This window comes from Meleagris gallopavo, chromosome 8 (genome assembly GCF_905368555.1).
Source record: "Meleagris gallopavo chromosome 8, MGAL_WU_HG_1.1, whole genome shotgun sequence".
In the NCBI taxonomy this organism is placed as follows: Eukaryota; Metazoa; Chordata; class Aves; order Galliformes; family Phasianidae; genus Meleagris; species Meleagris gallopavo.
In genome coordinates this window covers 21,315,011-21,331,964 of record NC_139411.1, presented here as the reverse complement: position 1 = coordinate 21,331,964, position 16,954 = coordinate 21,315,011, and the positions used below count along the sequence as shown (strand labels likewise).

The 16,954-nt window shown below is 40.1% G+C and overlaps 1 protein-coding gene across 1 annotated transcript in view; it reads left to right on the top strand.

Moving 5' to 3' along the window:
* Positions 1–16,238: 16,238 nt before the first annotated feature.
* The window catches only part of LOC100544139 (gamma-aminobutyric acid receptor subunit pi-like), a 37,776-nt gene continuing 37,060 nt past the window's right edge, over positions 16,239–16,954 (top strand). The window contains exon 1 of the mRNA XM_010714585.4: positions 16,239–16,323. Coding sequence (XP_010712887.1) covers positions 16,268–16,323 — 56 coding nt within the window. The 5' untranslated portion in view covers positions 16,239–16,267. The remainder of the gene's footprint in view (positions 16,324–16,954) is intronic.

Genomic DNA, 16,954 nt, shown 5'->3' with positions numbered 1-16,954 from the left:
TTTCCTGTGGAGTCTTTCCTATGAGTCTGCATTTTTGGAGATAGGTGAGCGTGTTTTTTTTTTTTGTAACACCATTCTATCTGTGCTGTTATGCTCCTGTATTGCCCTTCCACTGTGTTAATCTTTCCAATTGTAATACTTACATATTAATCTATTCAAAGCTACTTTGAATACAACAAATATTCTTTTGTCTTGATAAAGCAGTAAAATGGAATTATGATGCATTTACCCGGTGTTCACACTGCAGAAACAGAAACCTCAGAGTTCATTATGAGGGTCACTTAACCAATTCAGGCACCTTTAATAGCGTGATTTTTTTTTTTTTTTTCCCTATTATGAAGGCTAGAATAAGAATACTACAGATCAAATACAATGAAACAGTTTTATCTCCAGAGATGTTCATATGGGCTTATTACAAAGATGCTCATTTAAAATGTTAAGGTGATTTTAGGCACATCAACTAAAATCAAAACCACTCTAAACACTAAATTTTTGGATTAAAATATTAAATTATTTCACTAACATATTAGTTAAAATGACATAAGGTGTTATCAAAGCATTTTCTCCAGCAGAACTTAAGCCCCAACAAATGAAGTTGATCTTGCTCTGAGGCATCTGCGATCCTCCAGCAGAGACCTCTCCCAGTGCAGTGACACCAGGTACAGTGCTGTCAGCACCACAGAGCAAAGGAGTTGGGGTCTTTACTGAGAGAGGGGTGAGGCCCTGGCATTGCTGCCGAGAGCAGTGGGTGCCCCATCCCTGCAGGTGCCCAAGGCTGGGTTGGATGGCCCCTGGTCTGGTGGGGAGCACCCAGCCCATGGCAGAGAATTGGAACTAGATACCTTTAAAGTCCCTTCCAGCCTACCCCTTCTGTGATTCTATAGCGTGTAAATGTAATAGTATTGCTAAGGGCATTGTTTAATGCTAAACAAATATTGACTATGCACGAATACTTTTGACAGCTACCTGAACACTGATCAATATTTGAACACAGCAGAACTGTTCAAGTAATACAGAGAGCTGATTAGCTAAGGAGATAGGTAAATAACTACCAGGAAGTCCTTAATTATATAAATCTGCTGGCTGAAATAAGTTATTGACATGGAAATAAAATATTAACAATAAACATAACTTAGTCAATACTGTAGATGCGTTACTCCACATATTTTCACTATCAGCTCAGAGTTAAATGGTCATCGCCACCCTGTCACTGCATGTAGTTGTGCCATTTTCAACAGGGGTGTGCAGTGTTGTCTGTAATCACTGTGAGCCAGCACCCCAGGCCAGCATGAACTCACACCTTCACCCCACAGCAAGGAGAGCTGCTGAAGCAGAGCAGTTTCTCTGTTTCTGAGGATGATACCACACTGCCACCCTCAGCAGGAATAGCAAATCAACATTAATATGAGCATTTTCCTCTGTTCAAAAAAGAAAGGCTAAAATGATCTTCATTTTTGTTACAAGTGAGCATTAAACACACTTCCCATCCCTATGTACTTCTGGCATGAGCAGCATTTCGTTGTCATGAAATAAAAAGATTAAGCACCTGCACCATTGAAGTTTGCCATGTTCTGCTAAGGCTCCTTGAATATAGGAATAGCAGGGAAAGACAGGCTGAAGAGCAATGGTACAATGGTAATTATTCTTATTTACTTATTAAACTGGTTTGACGTGTCTTTTTCATAGGTATACAGTGGTTGAAAGAAAGTCAGAAGCAAGTAACTTGTCTTCTGTTCCCCCTATAAGCATACAGAAGTTTACATCTACAAGAACCAATATCATCTAGCACATATGATTTAAAACATAACACTGAATGTTCTGTTGGCATACTTAATGTATGCTTTAGCTATCATGCCCTCTGTACTTATATATAACCTTACTTTTAAGGTAAGTCTTGTATCAGTTCAGCAGAATACATTCACCTTGGAATCTCTTGTGATTTCTTATTTGCTCAAGTCTGTACCAACAGATGAAGAGCTACAAAACAGCAATTTCAGAAATATTAAGGAGTAGCCTTTGCTTATTTCAATCCCAGATCCTTTTCTCTATATAGCCTGTGTTCTCTAATGCATTACTTTCAGGGCCAAAACCGTATTTGTACAGATTCCACTCCTCTCCATGCTTATGCCTGCTTTTGTTCTGTTATGAATATCATAATTCATCATAAGACAGTCAGACACGTAGCAAAGAGGTAATACAGGGAAAAAAAGGCAACAACTTTTTTATCTGAACCCACGTTTTATCTTCTTTTCATATTTATCAAACTGATCAGAAAAGTGTGCCAGAGTGTGCATCCTTGGGCAAACACAGGAGCTGGACTTCCATAATCTTGCTCCTCATAATTTAGGTACAGACAGCTCCTATCTTCTAGCTGTTTGCTGTCAGCCCAAACCTAACGGTAGAACACTTGGCCAAAAGATATTGGTTTTCCAGGTTCCTCCATTGATGGAGTACTGTAGTCTTATTCTTATGGTCTGGAAACTCAGTTGTAAAATCAGCATTGTTACGTTATAGTGTGATGTGAATTCAGACAGAAGATTAATGCCTCAATTTGAACAACTACTAACAGGCAATTTCAATCTAAATTGCAAGCCTGTAATAGAATACATGTGAAAAACAGAAGGAAATTTAAGGACAGAAAAAGAACCATAGAATAATAATAAGAAAACCCCAGGAGCCGTTAGGCTAAAAAATGGCATTTAGAATAAGCAGTCTTATGTTAAAATACACATTAAAAAAAAGTGCTATTTTGAGGCTCTGACAACTGCAGTTCAATTTTTTAGTTGGTATTTTTTATTCTTTGCTGGTTTTAAGAGTACATATGCAGCTAAAGCTGTACTTTTCAACAGCATGAGTGATGAGGAGGAGCATAACAATTCTTGCAATGTGCAGTGCTTAACTTAGTAGACTTGAGCTAAATTATTTCCTTAGTAATTCAAAAGAGACCCTGAAGATAATTCTCTCCAATTTCATCAATTACTGTGTGATTTTGAATCAATATGTCATCCAGGACCACTGTAGATGTTGACTCACGTTAACTTCCACAGGGAGATCCTTATGTCATGTATATCTATAACTCCTTTTGAACTGCCTTTGGCATTTTCTGTTCTCAGAATTACTTTATTCATGTTTGATAGATCAGGCAGATCTGTATGTTGCTCTGAAAGTAATTCCCTGTATTTCCATGAAAACTACAGCAGATGCAAAGAGCACAATAACACTATTCTCAGCTACAAAACACTGTTTTTTTCAACATAGTCACCACCATCAGTTATGCATTTTCACCAGTGATGAAATCTTGCTATAATCTGACAGCTTTACAAAGAGATATTCCCAAACAAATAATGATGTAGCTGTCATCTACTTGAAATGAGCTTGTAGAAAATTTAACCTCAGCAGTTATTGGCCTAAACATCGTTTGTATTTCTACATAACGGGGGCTTATACACACTGTATTTATAACACTGTAAAAAGGAAACCTTACATTTTGATAAATGTAAGGTTAGTAACTTAAGTAATACTTAGGATACTATTGTCTTGCTATTTTTCTCCTTGCATAAGCTTATATTAAGCAAAAGTCCTGCAAGCAGTTGTTACAATCTGCATGTTCATGGGTAAACATTAAAGTAAATATCACTTAATTCTTCTTCTGTTTATACATAGATATTAGTCCTTAATAGCATATTAATGTCTACATTGAAGGAGATAAATAGGAGGAAGATTATAGAGTAGTGCACAACCAACTTTAGTTTGGTCAGTTTCTCCAGCATGCTTTTCCATGCTTTTCAAACTTAAGAGATTAACAATAAGAACTTGTAAAAAATACACTTTTAATAACAATGGAAGCAAAACTAAATTCCACTTCTTTGTAAAAGAAAGCAACTTCTATATGGTCTCCCTAAAACTTCAGGTTTCTAATGTTGTCACATGCATTGATACAGAGTACAGCAGCATAAATTAAACTGCAAACAGGTAAGGCACATGGTCACATCACAGTGCAACCCTATTTGGGCTGGAAACAATTCTTTTCTCTGAAAGCAGCATTTCAATTCTATATCATCAACTCTTGCTCAGATCACATAGCAGGTGGGGCTTAGGAAATGAATCTTTGATATATTAGTTCTTGTGGTTTTTTTTTTTTGCATATCTTATGCATACTGATGATAAAAAAATTATGACATTGACATTCATGAATACTGGTGGCTGCTTTAGGTAGACTGAGCATGGACCAGGTGAGAGCAGAAAGTGGCACTTTTTAGCCAACTACTTTCATGAAGAGAAGGAAAGGGTCAGCCGTCACTCCAGCTTCCCTTTGGGGAAGACAAGTCAATAATTTTACAGTGATTTGGCATTAGCACTAGGGCTGCACAGCAGCAATGCGGCGAGCTTCTCTGGCTGGACACTCACTGCATGCCTGGTGCCTCTTAGCCCTTCCTATTCCTGCTTACAACTGCAGCTTCCTAACCAAGCCAAGTGAATTTATCATGGCCCATGTAACAGCGATGCTAGAAAGGTCATGATGCATGGCATCGTTAATAAGCTATACAGCTCCCTGAAGTAATGGAGAAGGTGAAAATGGCACCTTGATGCACTTGCTTGAGGCTTTTTATTGATAGCTGAACAGGTACCTTCTGCTCACGATGAAAAGTGAGCATTTCAGGCTAGTGAGACAACCCATCAAGCCATGTCTTCTAAAACAGCAAGATACATCACAGCTGGAGGCTTACAAATTTCCGCTGTCCTACCAATAAAGTGGGAAATTGTACGTGATGCAAGGCTAGCACAAGCCTGCCTGTTCTTGGCAGAATCAGTTAATCTACCTAGCCTTTCAAGCACTGACAGCATTATACAAAGAAAATCAATCACCTGAGATAACCAAATCCACTGTCTTCATCTTAGCTTTTTCACTCATTTCATATAATTCTGGAGTATTAACATTACTATGGGCATAATGGAAACATAAATACTTCATTAAAGCCAGCACCTGGACATATTTAATGGCGTAGCAAGAGCTAACAAAGACAAATGCATCCTTACTGCTATGAATCAACTGACAAGTGATACAAACAAAAATATGTGCTTTTCAAAACAGCCTTTAAGGAAACAATGGCTACAGGTGGAGGTGCCTTCCCCTTCTAGAGTGGCTTCACCCTGGAGTGCTTTGACACTATGTGGGAAGACCTGAGCTTAACATCACACCAGAAAGCATGACCTGATCTGAAGGTGTTCACATGCAGCATGCATCCCGACTGCACACAGCAGCATTTGCGCTGTTCCAGATGAAAGGCAGGGTAGCAGAGCCCCAGCATCAACACGCTTTCATTTCAGCTTATGAGTAATCCTGCAAGAGGTCAGACCAACATTAAAGCAAGCCATTAAGCCTCACTGACTTCAGTGAAAGAGAGAGGTGAGAAGCTTGCTTGACAAGTCTTGACAAGCAAGAACTTATCAAGAGGAGAGAAATTTAAATCCTACATGGGTCTAAAAATGAGGAAAACATCCAATACTTAACAAAAAACTATTTATTTTGTGACTCTTGCTACAGGCAAGCAAGAACTTATTTTATGTGACTGGGCTGCAAGATTCAAAAGGTGACATGCATTCCTAAGTTTGATCTACTTGTGTTTTACTACCCGTATTTTCACTGCAATAATCTGGGACAGTTGCAGAATATATTGCCCTGAGGTCAGTAATCATAATCATTTCAGCACAACTATTCACAGTCTGTATTAAGTATAAGAATTTGTATTTCCATAGGCAAACATTCCCATTTGAGTGCAGATTGTATCAAGTATTAGAACACTGACTCATCCTCTACTACCCATAAAATATATAATAATCGGAAGGCTTTTTTTTTTCCTGCAGAATTCTGAAGCTGGAGAATGTTTTATGGTATTATTTGCATGTCTTCCATACATTAGCTGGGACACTGTACAGTGAAATATAGTTACTCATAGTAGTTTCAAATAGATACTTCCCCAAAAAAGCAGATTTTGGGAATCCTCAACATCGGCATTACCTATTTCAATTTTTAATCAAGCAGTATTTAAATTCTATATGCCAGCAGGTATTTTTCTGACTTTTTGCTCTGCATTTAGCTTAGGTGCAAGATTGAATTATTTGATCTCACTTTCAGGTCCTCACCAAAACTGCTTTTATTCAGGACTGGCTTAGTAAGAATTCCAAGCATGTTGCATTAACATCTCCAGAATACTACCCACAAAATGTTACTGTAATAAGTAAAAACGGGAATATATTTTTCTTTATATTTTGTTGATATATTTATTGATATTTTATTCATCAATATGATACTTAAATAGAAATTATATAGGCTTATTTATAAAGTTATATGTTACTGGGAAAGCATTTCAAACAATTAAAATTTGATAGCTGATCAGAATTAATACATCTCAGGAATCCCAGGGATACAAGGGTTCACTGGATTTTCCATTATTCTTACGGTGCCAGCCGTTGGAAGTCATTACAGATTACAGTGCTTTTTTAATCAGCGCTGCCGATTACAAGAGCTCTCCAAGACAGCAGTTTGAAAATCTCCCAAAAAACAACTTACCCAATGTAGATGCGGAGGGCTAAATGCATGGAATTTAAAATGATTTCTCACTGGGGACGTCCAAATTTTGTGTGTTCTGTGAGTCTTTTCTGCAAGTCGTTCTCTGAAACCATTTCATTACTCTTTACCAGCCTGAGGATGGAGTCAGCTGATTTTTCCCAGCTGATGAATGGCTCTATTCAAGGACTTGAGCTTGGGGTTAATAATTGAGCCGTCCCGCTCCAGGGCCAGCCCCAAGGGCAGGTGACAGATTCCATGCCTCAGAGGTCCCATTGCTGCAAAGAGAAGGGACAGAAAACGGGAGCCAGAGGCACTCGGTAGAACCCTCATAATCCAGAGCTAGATTAAGCAACATAAGCTTTAGTTTTACATTTAGACTTTCCTGACAAACTAATATCTCAAGCCAGGGGAACCAAATTCATTTTTAGCACTGTCATTTAGCTGCTTCTCTGCAACAGAGAGTACCACAATTGCTCATGGCCCAGCTGCTGTCCCAGGTGACCTGAAGTCCCAGTGACAGCCACCTATGTTCTTCTGTGGAGAGAAGAATGCACCCTGCACAGGGCTTTTTAATGCTTCTCAACTACCTTAATGGCAATCCAGGTGCTCTTTTCTGGCTTTCTTAAAAGTGGATTACTTTTCAGATTTTTCCATTTGAGGACTGTGAATGGTAATAGGCAACACCACACTGCTGCTTTGAGTTTTCAGATAGATTATTTCCCATCCATTTTAAATTATGACCTGCAGTTAGTGGGAACTTGAAATAGATGTTAAGAAATAAGTAGGAAAATTCAAAGAATTTTCAGAATCTGATACTTTCCCTTAGATATAATCTGTGCTCAGGGTACTAATGGGAATAATAAACAAACATCAGCATTGTTTCTATGCCAGTTGGTAATAGAACCGTCTTTAAAGCTGTTTTCTCAGTTCTAATGGTATGAAATGCCACATGGGACCAAACCTGCTGATTCTACTTGCAGCTGTTCCGCAAAAGAAGAAATCAGGGATTTTTTTCCACTGGGTTTCAAGCTTTATGCCTGACTGATCAATCAAGGATAAGTGCTATACGTGTTACAGTTCGACTGTGTTCAAACAAGAGATGTGAGGGGAAGCACCCCAGAGCGAGGACACTCAGCACGTATTCCTGACTTATTATCAGATCAGCATTTAGCATTTGGAGGGAATGTGGGATTTCACGTTTCTAATTTCTCCTGCCCACAGATGCAGTAATAAATAAAGGCTTTAGGCAATAACAGCAACAGAAAGGCGCAAGACAGCAAGGAAATATGCTCCACTTTTTCAGAGATGTGCTTTTCTTTCTGGACCTCAGCCCTTTCTATAGCTTGGGGCGAGATTCCAGTGCTGCAGCAGTAGTGTGTCAGAGCAGCCTCCTATAAGAAGACATAGGTAGTCATTTTATAGATAGAGACAAAACAAAGGACACATGCCTACTTCTGCCATAAGGCTAGCACGTGCTGGAAGAAGGAAACAAAACCTTGGATCCTTACTGCTAGAAACTGCTGGACTGGACCTCTCAGAATTTGCCTTTCTCAACTGTCAACATCAAAAAGAAAAGCAGTGCCAGTGGTTGAAACCAAACTTCATAGAATTTGAGTTGGAAGGGATCCTTATAGGCCATCTAGCCCAACTCCCCTGCAATAAACAGGGATATCTACAGCTCCATCATGGTACTCAGAGCATGCTCCAGTCTGATCTTGAATATCTCCAGGGGAAGGAGCATTCCTCTTGTCATCTCTCTCCTCCACAGCTTGGACCAGCAGTTCCGTATCTTGATATCGGTAATACTGACCCTGTCAGGAAGGATTTCTTTTGTTTTTCCTTGTATCCTAACTGCAGGGAGTGCCTTCTGACAGTAGATATTAACCTGTCAGACTTTACTTCCCCCAACACAGCCTGGTGTAGGAATTGCATTTCCCCAGATGGTTTCTTTCATCTTGTGTTGTATGGAACAGCATTACTGCAAAGAAAGTGATACTTTTGCACACCTCCAATACAGAGACAGTTCTTGAGGAAAAAGGTCAGAAAGAAAAATAGTGCTAAAGCTAACATTTTCCTTCCAATCTCTGCAGAGCAACTGTTACCCAGGAACATCCAGAGCACCTGGATAGCATGGGAGTTTCTGGCCAAGGTGGCTGGGATGCAACTATTGCAAGCAGGAAGACAAGGCAATCAGTTTTATGAGAGCTTTGCTTCAGGGACATGACAAAAGAAGTGCAGTGGGAAGTGCCACCACTGATTTTTTTTCGGCAGACATCCTTCACCGCTTCTCTCTACCGCACAGTCAACTCAAAGCCCATTGAAAAAAAAAAATCATAGCTTACCCAAAGAAACTAAAAAAGGCAAGAATAAGCAAAGAAATGACAGCAGCTGCTCAGTAGCACCCACGGGGCTTAGCCATCACGAGCAGGGGGGCCCCTCACTGCCCACCCACACCCCCCCCCCCCCCGGTCGGGGGCGGGCTCGAACCCGCGGTCCCGCACTCGCCGGCCGGCTGCCAGGCTGCACGGAGGGAGGCGGCCCCGCGCTCTGACCCCCGCCGCGGCTGCAGGTAGGTACGGCACCGCGCCTCGGGACATTGCCCAGAGCCGCTCCTTTCCTGGCGTGCTGTCCTTCCCCCGTCGTTCCTCCCCTCTCTGCTCCGTTGCTTTTTTTTTTTTTTTTTTTTTTAAAATAAAAATTACAGTTCTCCCGTTTGAGGTATTAAGATGCATTCCCTTAGGATTAAAATATCAACAGCCAGAATAACTCAAATGACCATTAGCAAAATAAAGGTAAGATCTGAGGAGTGATTTCTATTTCTCCCCACCTCCCCCTGTCCAAAAAAACAAACAAACAAAAAAAAAAACACCCCAAACCAAAAAGCCTGCAAAAACTTATTTTTATATATGCTGGTTGGCATATGGTGAAGCTTCTATAGGAAGGATAGTTAAGAACCGGCTTCCGTATTTTCCCTCAGTGCACTGCCAGATCTGTGCTTCAGCTCAACATGAAGGTCAACACTGCCTGTGCTTTAAGAGAAGCGTGCAGTACTTGAAGAAGAAATGCATTGGTTAAGCCTGTTATTGAGTATTGGGTCATAATGAAGGGAAATATTTGAATTAAATGAAAGCATTTTGTTTTTCTAGCATGCTATTTTCAAAATAAAAAAACACCCAGCTAGCAACAATTTCAATGTCTATTCAAACGTTATAAATAGGATACTTAAAGGCTACTTTACAACATGATACAACTCCAGGTGATTCTAATGACTGTCACAGAATAATGCTAAAGCAATATGTACTCACAGAATGGGAAAAATCCTGAAGCAGTCACACACTTATCCCTGTGGGAAGATTAGTTAAATCGGCATTAGTGAAGAAAAAAAACCAAAAATACATGTTTTAACGAAAAAAATACCATACACTTTCAAAGCCCTTTTTGTGATTTCCCCTTGAAGCTCTTGCTGACTTTGAGCTCAGTTCCACATCTGATAGAGAAGCACCCTTCTTCTGATTTGCACTTCGATGAGTATGAGCACACAGCTGAGCCCAGGACACTGAACTTATTTGAGACTATTCACGTTTTTGTGTGGTTGGGTGGTAAGAAGCATTTCATCTGTGAACATCATTTGCTAATAAGTTTGTCTCTACTGAGTAATTTTAATTAATTTGGGCCAGCTTGTCTCAAATGCAACAGCTTCCTTGACTGAAAAAGACAGAGATGCTTTAAAATGTGATTATCTCCTTTCTTGTCTGTCATCCTTTTGCACTGCTTGAAATGTTCGGTTTGGGAACCTTCCACCTACTGGACACTTAGTTCAGCAAAGAATTAAAACTTGAGACCCGAGCTGATGGGAGGTGCTTGGAGGCTGTGTCCTCAGAAAAGTAATACCTTCTGCGCAGGTTTTGACTGTTCTTATGCCAGTCTGTCAACAGGAAAAGTCTATTATGCAGATTCATAGTTTGCATGGACAACAAGGCATCATTAGAGTATATTCCCCAAGCAAAAAGCCTTGCAGTTGTAAACAAAATCAACAGCAAACTGAGGGTCTGATGCTGTTGTGAATCTTAGGGGCATACTGAGAAATACTCAGCCAGAAGGAGAGAAGATGGGGATGGCTTTAAGCCTGATCTGCTACTGCAGGGCTCGAGCCTCAAGCATGTGTTCAGTGACATGCATAGAAGTCTCTAATTCTCCTATCCCAGAGGCTGCATGGAAGCAACCTGAGGGGAGATGAGCTCAGTTCTGGGCAGTTTCCACCTCACAAGAATGCTATATTAAGGCTCAGTCATCAGGATGTGTGTGGGGAGACTCCTCCAGTTTATAAGCCAGAAGATTCTAATTCTTAACTTTCATAAGGAATGATAATTGAAGCTGGCATCAGAAAGACATAGTTTCACTTGTCTTTTCAAATCAAGTTATTATTTTCAGAATCTGAAGCAGCGTATTCTGTCCAATGTGATGAATTTTCAGCTATTTATATTAATCATATCTACTTTGATAGTGCCCAATCAAAACAGTGACTTCACTTTAATACAGGCTGCAGAAACAAGTTAGGCTGATTTGTATAGCTATCAAGTATGGTTACATACCTGCTTTCAGCTTTCACTTATGGGCCCTTTAGAAACCTGATGACCCAAAGTTCTCTCCCAGGTAGCTGCCAGGTCTCAGGTGACGAGGAACCTACTGCTCAAGAGATGGGTGTTCACTGTGTTGAAGCTGCCTGTACCTTTCTTGCCAAGTCAAAAGTGCCTTTGAGGTTAGATTCATCAACTTCAGCCTCTCTAGAGGCCGTCTAGATCTTCAACATTCATCCTTCAAATAGTATGAGAACTGAGCACCTCCCTGCTCTTTGCTGCTGTGTGGTAGGAGAGCATCCTAGGGAATTGAGCACAGGCATCTTGCAGTATTTACATACACCTTTAAAGCCAGCAAAGGTCTGAGAGACATTATTTGGTCCAAGACAAGTGTATGGCAAAGAAAGTGATGGAAGTGTGTTTGAACGGGATACAGGCACTACAGAGCAATAATAGGCAATGAAGGAAAATTGGCTCACCTATATCCTATAACCACTAACAGCTCAAGAGGAGCACCATCTCTATCCAGAGAGATACTGCCTCCTCAGCTGCTAACCTTTACATGAGGGTGAGGAGGTGTGCATTGCTTACACCTGCATTAGCCATGCCTTCTCATCTGGTGCTCAACCATTGATTCAGACTGGCAATTCTACTGCAACAAGCAACCCTTGAACATCTTCAGATGTTTGTAGAGGGCCAATGACACAGATAGAAGAACTGGGATGTACCAAGCAAAGAAAGTATAAAAACTATATACACGCATGTATAAGCAAACACTTATAATCTCACAAACTTTTGATTGAATTGCTGTGTGGCACACTGTATGGGGCTGCTGAATCACGGCCTGAACCTCTGATTGATCACTTGAGGCGAGCAATGAGTCAGCCACGGGAGCACAGGTGAAGGCAATTCACCTGTGCTGCAGGAAGGGGTGGAGCCTGGCTCCACCTCTCCTAGACCCATTTAAGAGCTGACTGCCAGTGGGGAAGGATCTCTCTGAAGATCTGCTCCATTGGAGTTCATCTTGTGAGTCTAGGACAGGGTGAGTGATTTTTCTCTCATCTTTCTCTTGTTACTCCAGATTTACTCCAGTTTTATGTTACACATAAAAGGAACATACAAGAAAGCAACAATTTTGGCTCTTACTTCTATTCTCTGGCGCTTGTGGCAACTCTGTTGATTAGAACATCGAAGCAGAACTGAAATCCAGCATTTTATTTGTGAGCTATTGCTGGGTACGTCAGCACCAGGAGCTCAATATCCCTCCAGTTCCTAAGATAGCACTGGATGGCCCTGTACCCAACATCTGTCTCTGCAAAGGAAACATGACAAGACAGCTACTTTCTGTGGACCATGTAAATCTAACTTTGCTTATTTGCCCATGGAGATTTTACATGCTTTATGCCCCTGCCAGGCTAGAGATATGCCTAGGGTTTAGAAATAAGCTAGCTGGTGTGCCAGAAGCCAGTTGTCAGCCAAATTAGTGGGGGCCTATTGTAATAGGATGCAGACATATGCATTGGTCCACTCACATCCATCAGTTCCCAGTGAGACCTGCTGCTGCTCAGTTTTATTCCTTCTAATTTGATCCATTAAAAACAAAGAAACCACGCTGTCAGTGACTACAGCTCAGTTGTGTGCAGTTGACTTCACCTAGCAATGTGCAAGACTTAACCTTCTTTTTCACTTGCTGCTTGTGCACAAGTGAAGGAGGACAGAGGATTATTGCCCGTACAGCTTGGAGTCAATAAAAAATTCTGCATAAGAACTGCAGAAGCCAGTTCCAGGTAGCAATACATAAAAATAAAGGCAGGAATGAAGAATGAATAGAGAGCTTGGAAGTGATGGTGTCATTCTGGAGCCACATCCTCTGCAATTTTCTACATCTCCCCCTGTACTTCTGAATGATGATTGCCCCCATGCATTTAACTCCCTTCCTCCCACTGCACCTTTATCATTTTCAGCTTTCCATTGTTTTCCCTACAATTAATTCATTCTGCTCTAACAACCAGAAGACAGAATAGAAAGCGTTCAGATGCACTGGCTGTGATGCAGTTGTGGTGGGCAGAAGGCAGACCAGGGCAAGGAGCTGGCTGCCTTTGGCACTGGGGTTGAATCCCTCAGCCAAGTGCTTCCAAGAGGCTGTCATTCGAATGTTTGGGTGCAGCAAAGCAACAGGAACGATAATTCAGTTTATGCTATCTATAAAAACACTACTAACACTTTTAGGTACTTCTATGATTTTAGATGCCTGCAACAGCAACCATGGGAATTCAGGCATATGGCCCTTACCATATGACAAAGTGCCTTTAGTAATTTTTAGTCTCTTCCACACTTCAGCTTGTGGATAAGATACTGCAGTATAAAAGACATTTCATGCTTTGATTCATCTTCACAAAATTAACTTCCAGTGAAATTTTAAGATACTGCCACTTCCTCTGCCACCTCACTGCCTCAGCTTGTTTCATTCTCAGGTTTGTGAAACTCAAGTAATCCACTTTCATGTTGAGATAAACACCCAATTCTCAGGAGAAATGCCAAAAACATTGGATACTATTTTACAGTCTTAATCTGATCTGAGTCGAAGCAGAAATCACTGTTGCTTCATTATATAGGAACTGAGAGCAGCTACTTACTACCTTCACCTCAATTACTTCCTGGAATCTTCAGTACACAAAGGTGTGTCAGTATGTGCACAATAACCTGGATTGTGTGTGATGTCTGGTAAAACCAAATGGCTTGATAGTCCATACAAATAACAGGTTATGTATATTTTTCCAGTCTATAGGAAAGAGGAAAACAAGGCTCCTGCTGAAGTAGCTTTAAATACCAATAATTAATAAGGCTCACATACACAGGAAAAAATCCTGCTGAAAGTATAAATGTATGACAGAAGAAATCCAGATGCACAAGCTTGCAATAAGACAAGTACAAGTGGAACAAAACAGCTCAGTAAGACCTTTAAAAACTAGACTGTGTGCACGCATAAATGTGTGCAACTGCAGCAGTGATGCATACACTGAGCTTAATTGTTGTATGTGAAGGTGCTTAAGAGCTCAGTACTGCCCAGTTGTATTCCTTGGCTTGCTGGCAGTGTCCCTTGGTAGTGCTGGGTGCCAGTCAACGTGCTAATTAGATCTCTCTGTTAGTATGTCTTATGCAGCAGTGAGACCCTACCCTCTTCTTCCTCCTAGTTCTCCGTTCTCCCTTCTCCAGCACACAGAACTAATCCTCCTACTGCAAAATGAGTTTGACCTTCCATGTGTTAGAGACTGAATAAAATGCACCTCCCTCAATACAATTGCTAAGTTGGAATGGATCTGAAGGCAAGCTAGTTGCTTTAGAAACATGAGTAATTAACTCAGTCGTTTGATCTGCAGCACTGTAAAAACTAAAATGAGTACAGAAATATCCATAGGTTTTCTTAATCTGCTTTTAAAGGATCTTAACCATATTAGGGGCTCGTAGTAGCAATTCAAAAGCTAAATATAAAAGAGGCTTTATGAAGTCATTAAGAGCTTTTCTGGGAAACTAGAAAGATCATTCTTATTTTTGGTATATTGTCCTGTGAGATAAAGATAGCAAATCTAGAAAGTAACCATCCAGAATGAGCTCCACAGCAGAGATACTGCGACACGAAGCAGGGCTGTTAGAGAATCAGCGTTTGGAGAGCAGTGTTCTGACAACACCATCTGCTCAGCTGGGCTATTACAGGCTCACATAATGCCCCATGCATGATTTTCTGTGGAAGTCAGTGTAAGAGCTGACGATTTATTTTGACATTAATATTTACCAGGCTGGTGTATGCTTCAATATCCAAGATGTTGAATATTTTTGTGTATTTAAAAAGCCATTCAAGTGGCTTTCCTCTGCTCTTGCAGACAGTAGCAACTTATTTTGCCACTTACCACTGTTGCAAGTCAGATGCTATTCAAATGGTGTTAATTCTAGCAAATACCAGTAGTGCTGCTTTTGCTTGAACTATGAGCTAAGCCAAAGGTTTCTTAAGGGCAAAAGAAGGGAGGTAGCATTTTGTGTTGGCCAGCTGAAGGAGAGTAAAACAAAGCTTCAACAAAATCTTAGTGGTATTATTAGCAAAACTCATTCTTGACACTGAAAATAGTGTAATTTGATTTTCCCTTCTTAAAATCTAAGAGATATTTCATTCGTATTTAACATTTAACAATTCTCTTGCTGATTCTGTCTGATGTTTGTGTTTTTTTTCATTTAGTTTTCAGGCAAATCTTTCAAATAACGTTTCTGTGCTTCGATGAAATATAGTAAAACTTTGCACAGCCAGTGAATTTCAGATCTGTGGAATGACTGCATTAAAGCATTTTGATTGATACTATTTTCATCCAGAAATGGATTATAGAGCTGACAGATTACTTTCAAATAACCATTATGGTTGTGAATCATACTGACAAGAGCAAAGAAATTCCATTCAGAAGAAAGCATCTTGCCTCTGCCATACATTTTGATGAATGTGGATATTTATGTACAGTTAACAGATTTTTTTTTTATGTAGCTAGAGATAAAAATGTATCATTTTAATTTATCTGCTGCAACAATGTTTCCTCATTAACTACAAGTTACCATAATGTGCATCATAAGTATTGTACTGTACATGGACCAGAGTTGTTGCTCCAAAACAGCTCTGAGTTCCAAAATGGATGGTTTGGTATTTCATGTTGAAGAGTACACTGATGTGCCAGGGATGCACTCACTCACAATTGGAAACAGCACTGGCAAAACTCAAGGTGCTTATGATTTTCCTGCATATGTCTGCAGCTGTTTTTCAAAACAATTACTCTTCCAAATATTGAAAGGATAAATGTAAAAATGAAAGAATTCTTATACATTGGAATGCGATTTCTGCTGGCAAATTAATAAAACAACATGATGTTCAGCTTAGATTTAACTTTGAGTTTTAGTTCTTGTAGACATTTACTAATATGTTTCTAACAGCAGCTGCTCAAGGTACAACTCATCCTGTTTGTGTTGAAAACCTTGTGAAATTTGGATATTTAGAATGCAAATATGAACTGTAAAACATTAACACTGCATCTTTTCCCTTCCCTTCTAGGAGCTGCAAGAACTTTTGAAGCTGGATCTGACAATGTGCAGTCTGAAATGCTGCAGCTTAAGAGCATTTTTTCTTTTGGTGCTGTGTAGGTAAGAAATATTTACTGAAAATTATTATTTCCTCAACCTATAACATCAGTCAGCTTAGAGCTAAAAAGCTAACCAATCAAGATGAAGCCAAATCTACTTGATAGCTGAACCTTCCCTCTTTCAAACATTAACTAGCCTGGACATTAATAACAAAAATGCAGGACTGAGTTCCCCCATGAATCCTCTTCACCCCGATTTAGATCTTTTTCGCTGAGAACACCAATGGGGGGGAAAAAAAATGAACTTAAGCAAACGGTCCTACAAATGAAAGACTACTGTGTAGAGAGTGTGAATATCATATTAGACACTGGCAAATTCAGAGGGGTGCATGGTCCTCTCCTGAAGCACTGTACCCTGCCCGAGGGCAGAGGCATAGAGCGCACCTCCCTGTGCTATAAGCTTGAGGTAGCAAAGTCATCTTTGTGCACTCATTGCTAAAGAAAAGTGCCTTAAAAATTGCCTGGTTGAAATGTGTACTATGCTTTGTAGATGAAATTGTGAATTCTTAAGGAAAGCTGAATTGTGTTAGGCTGGAAGGTGCAACTGATCCCTTTCTCGTACAAATAATCCTGCTAACAGTGCAGTTGCCATGGCAAAAAAAAAAAAAAAAAACCCATAAGACAGAAATGGA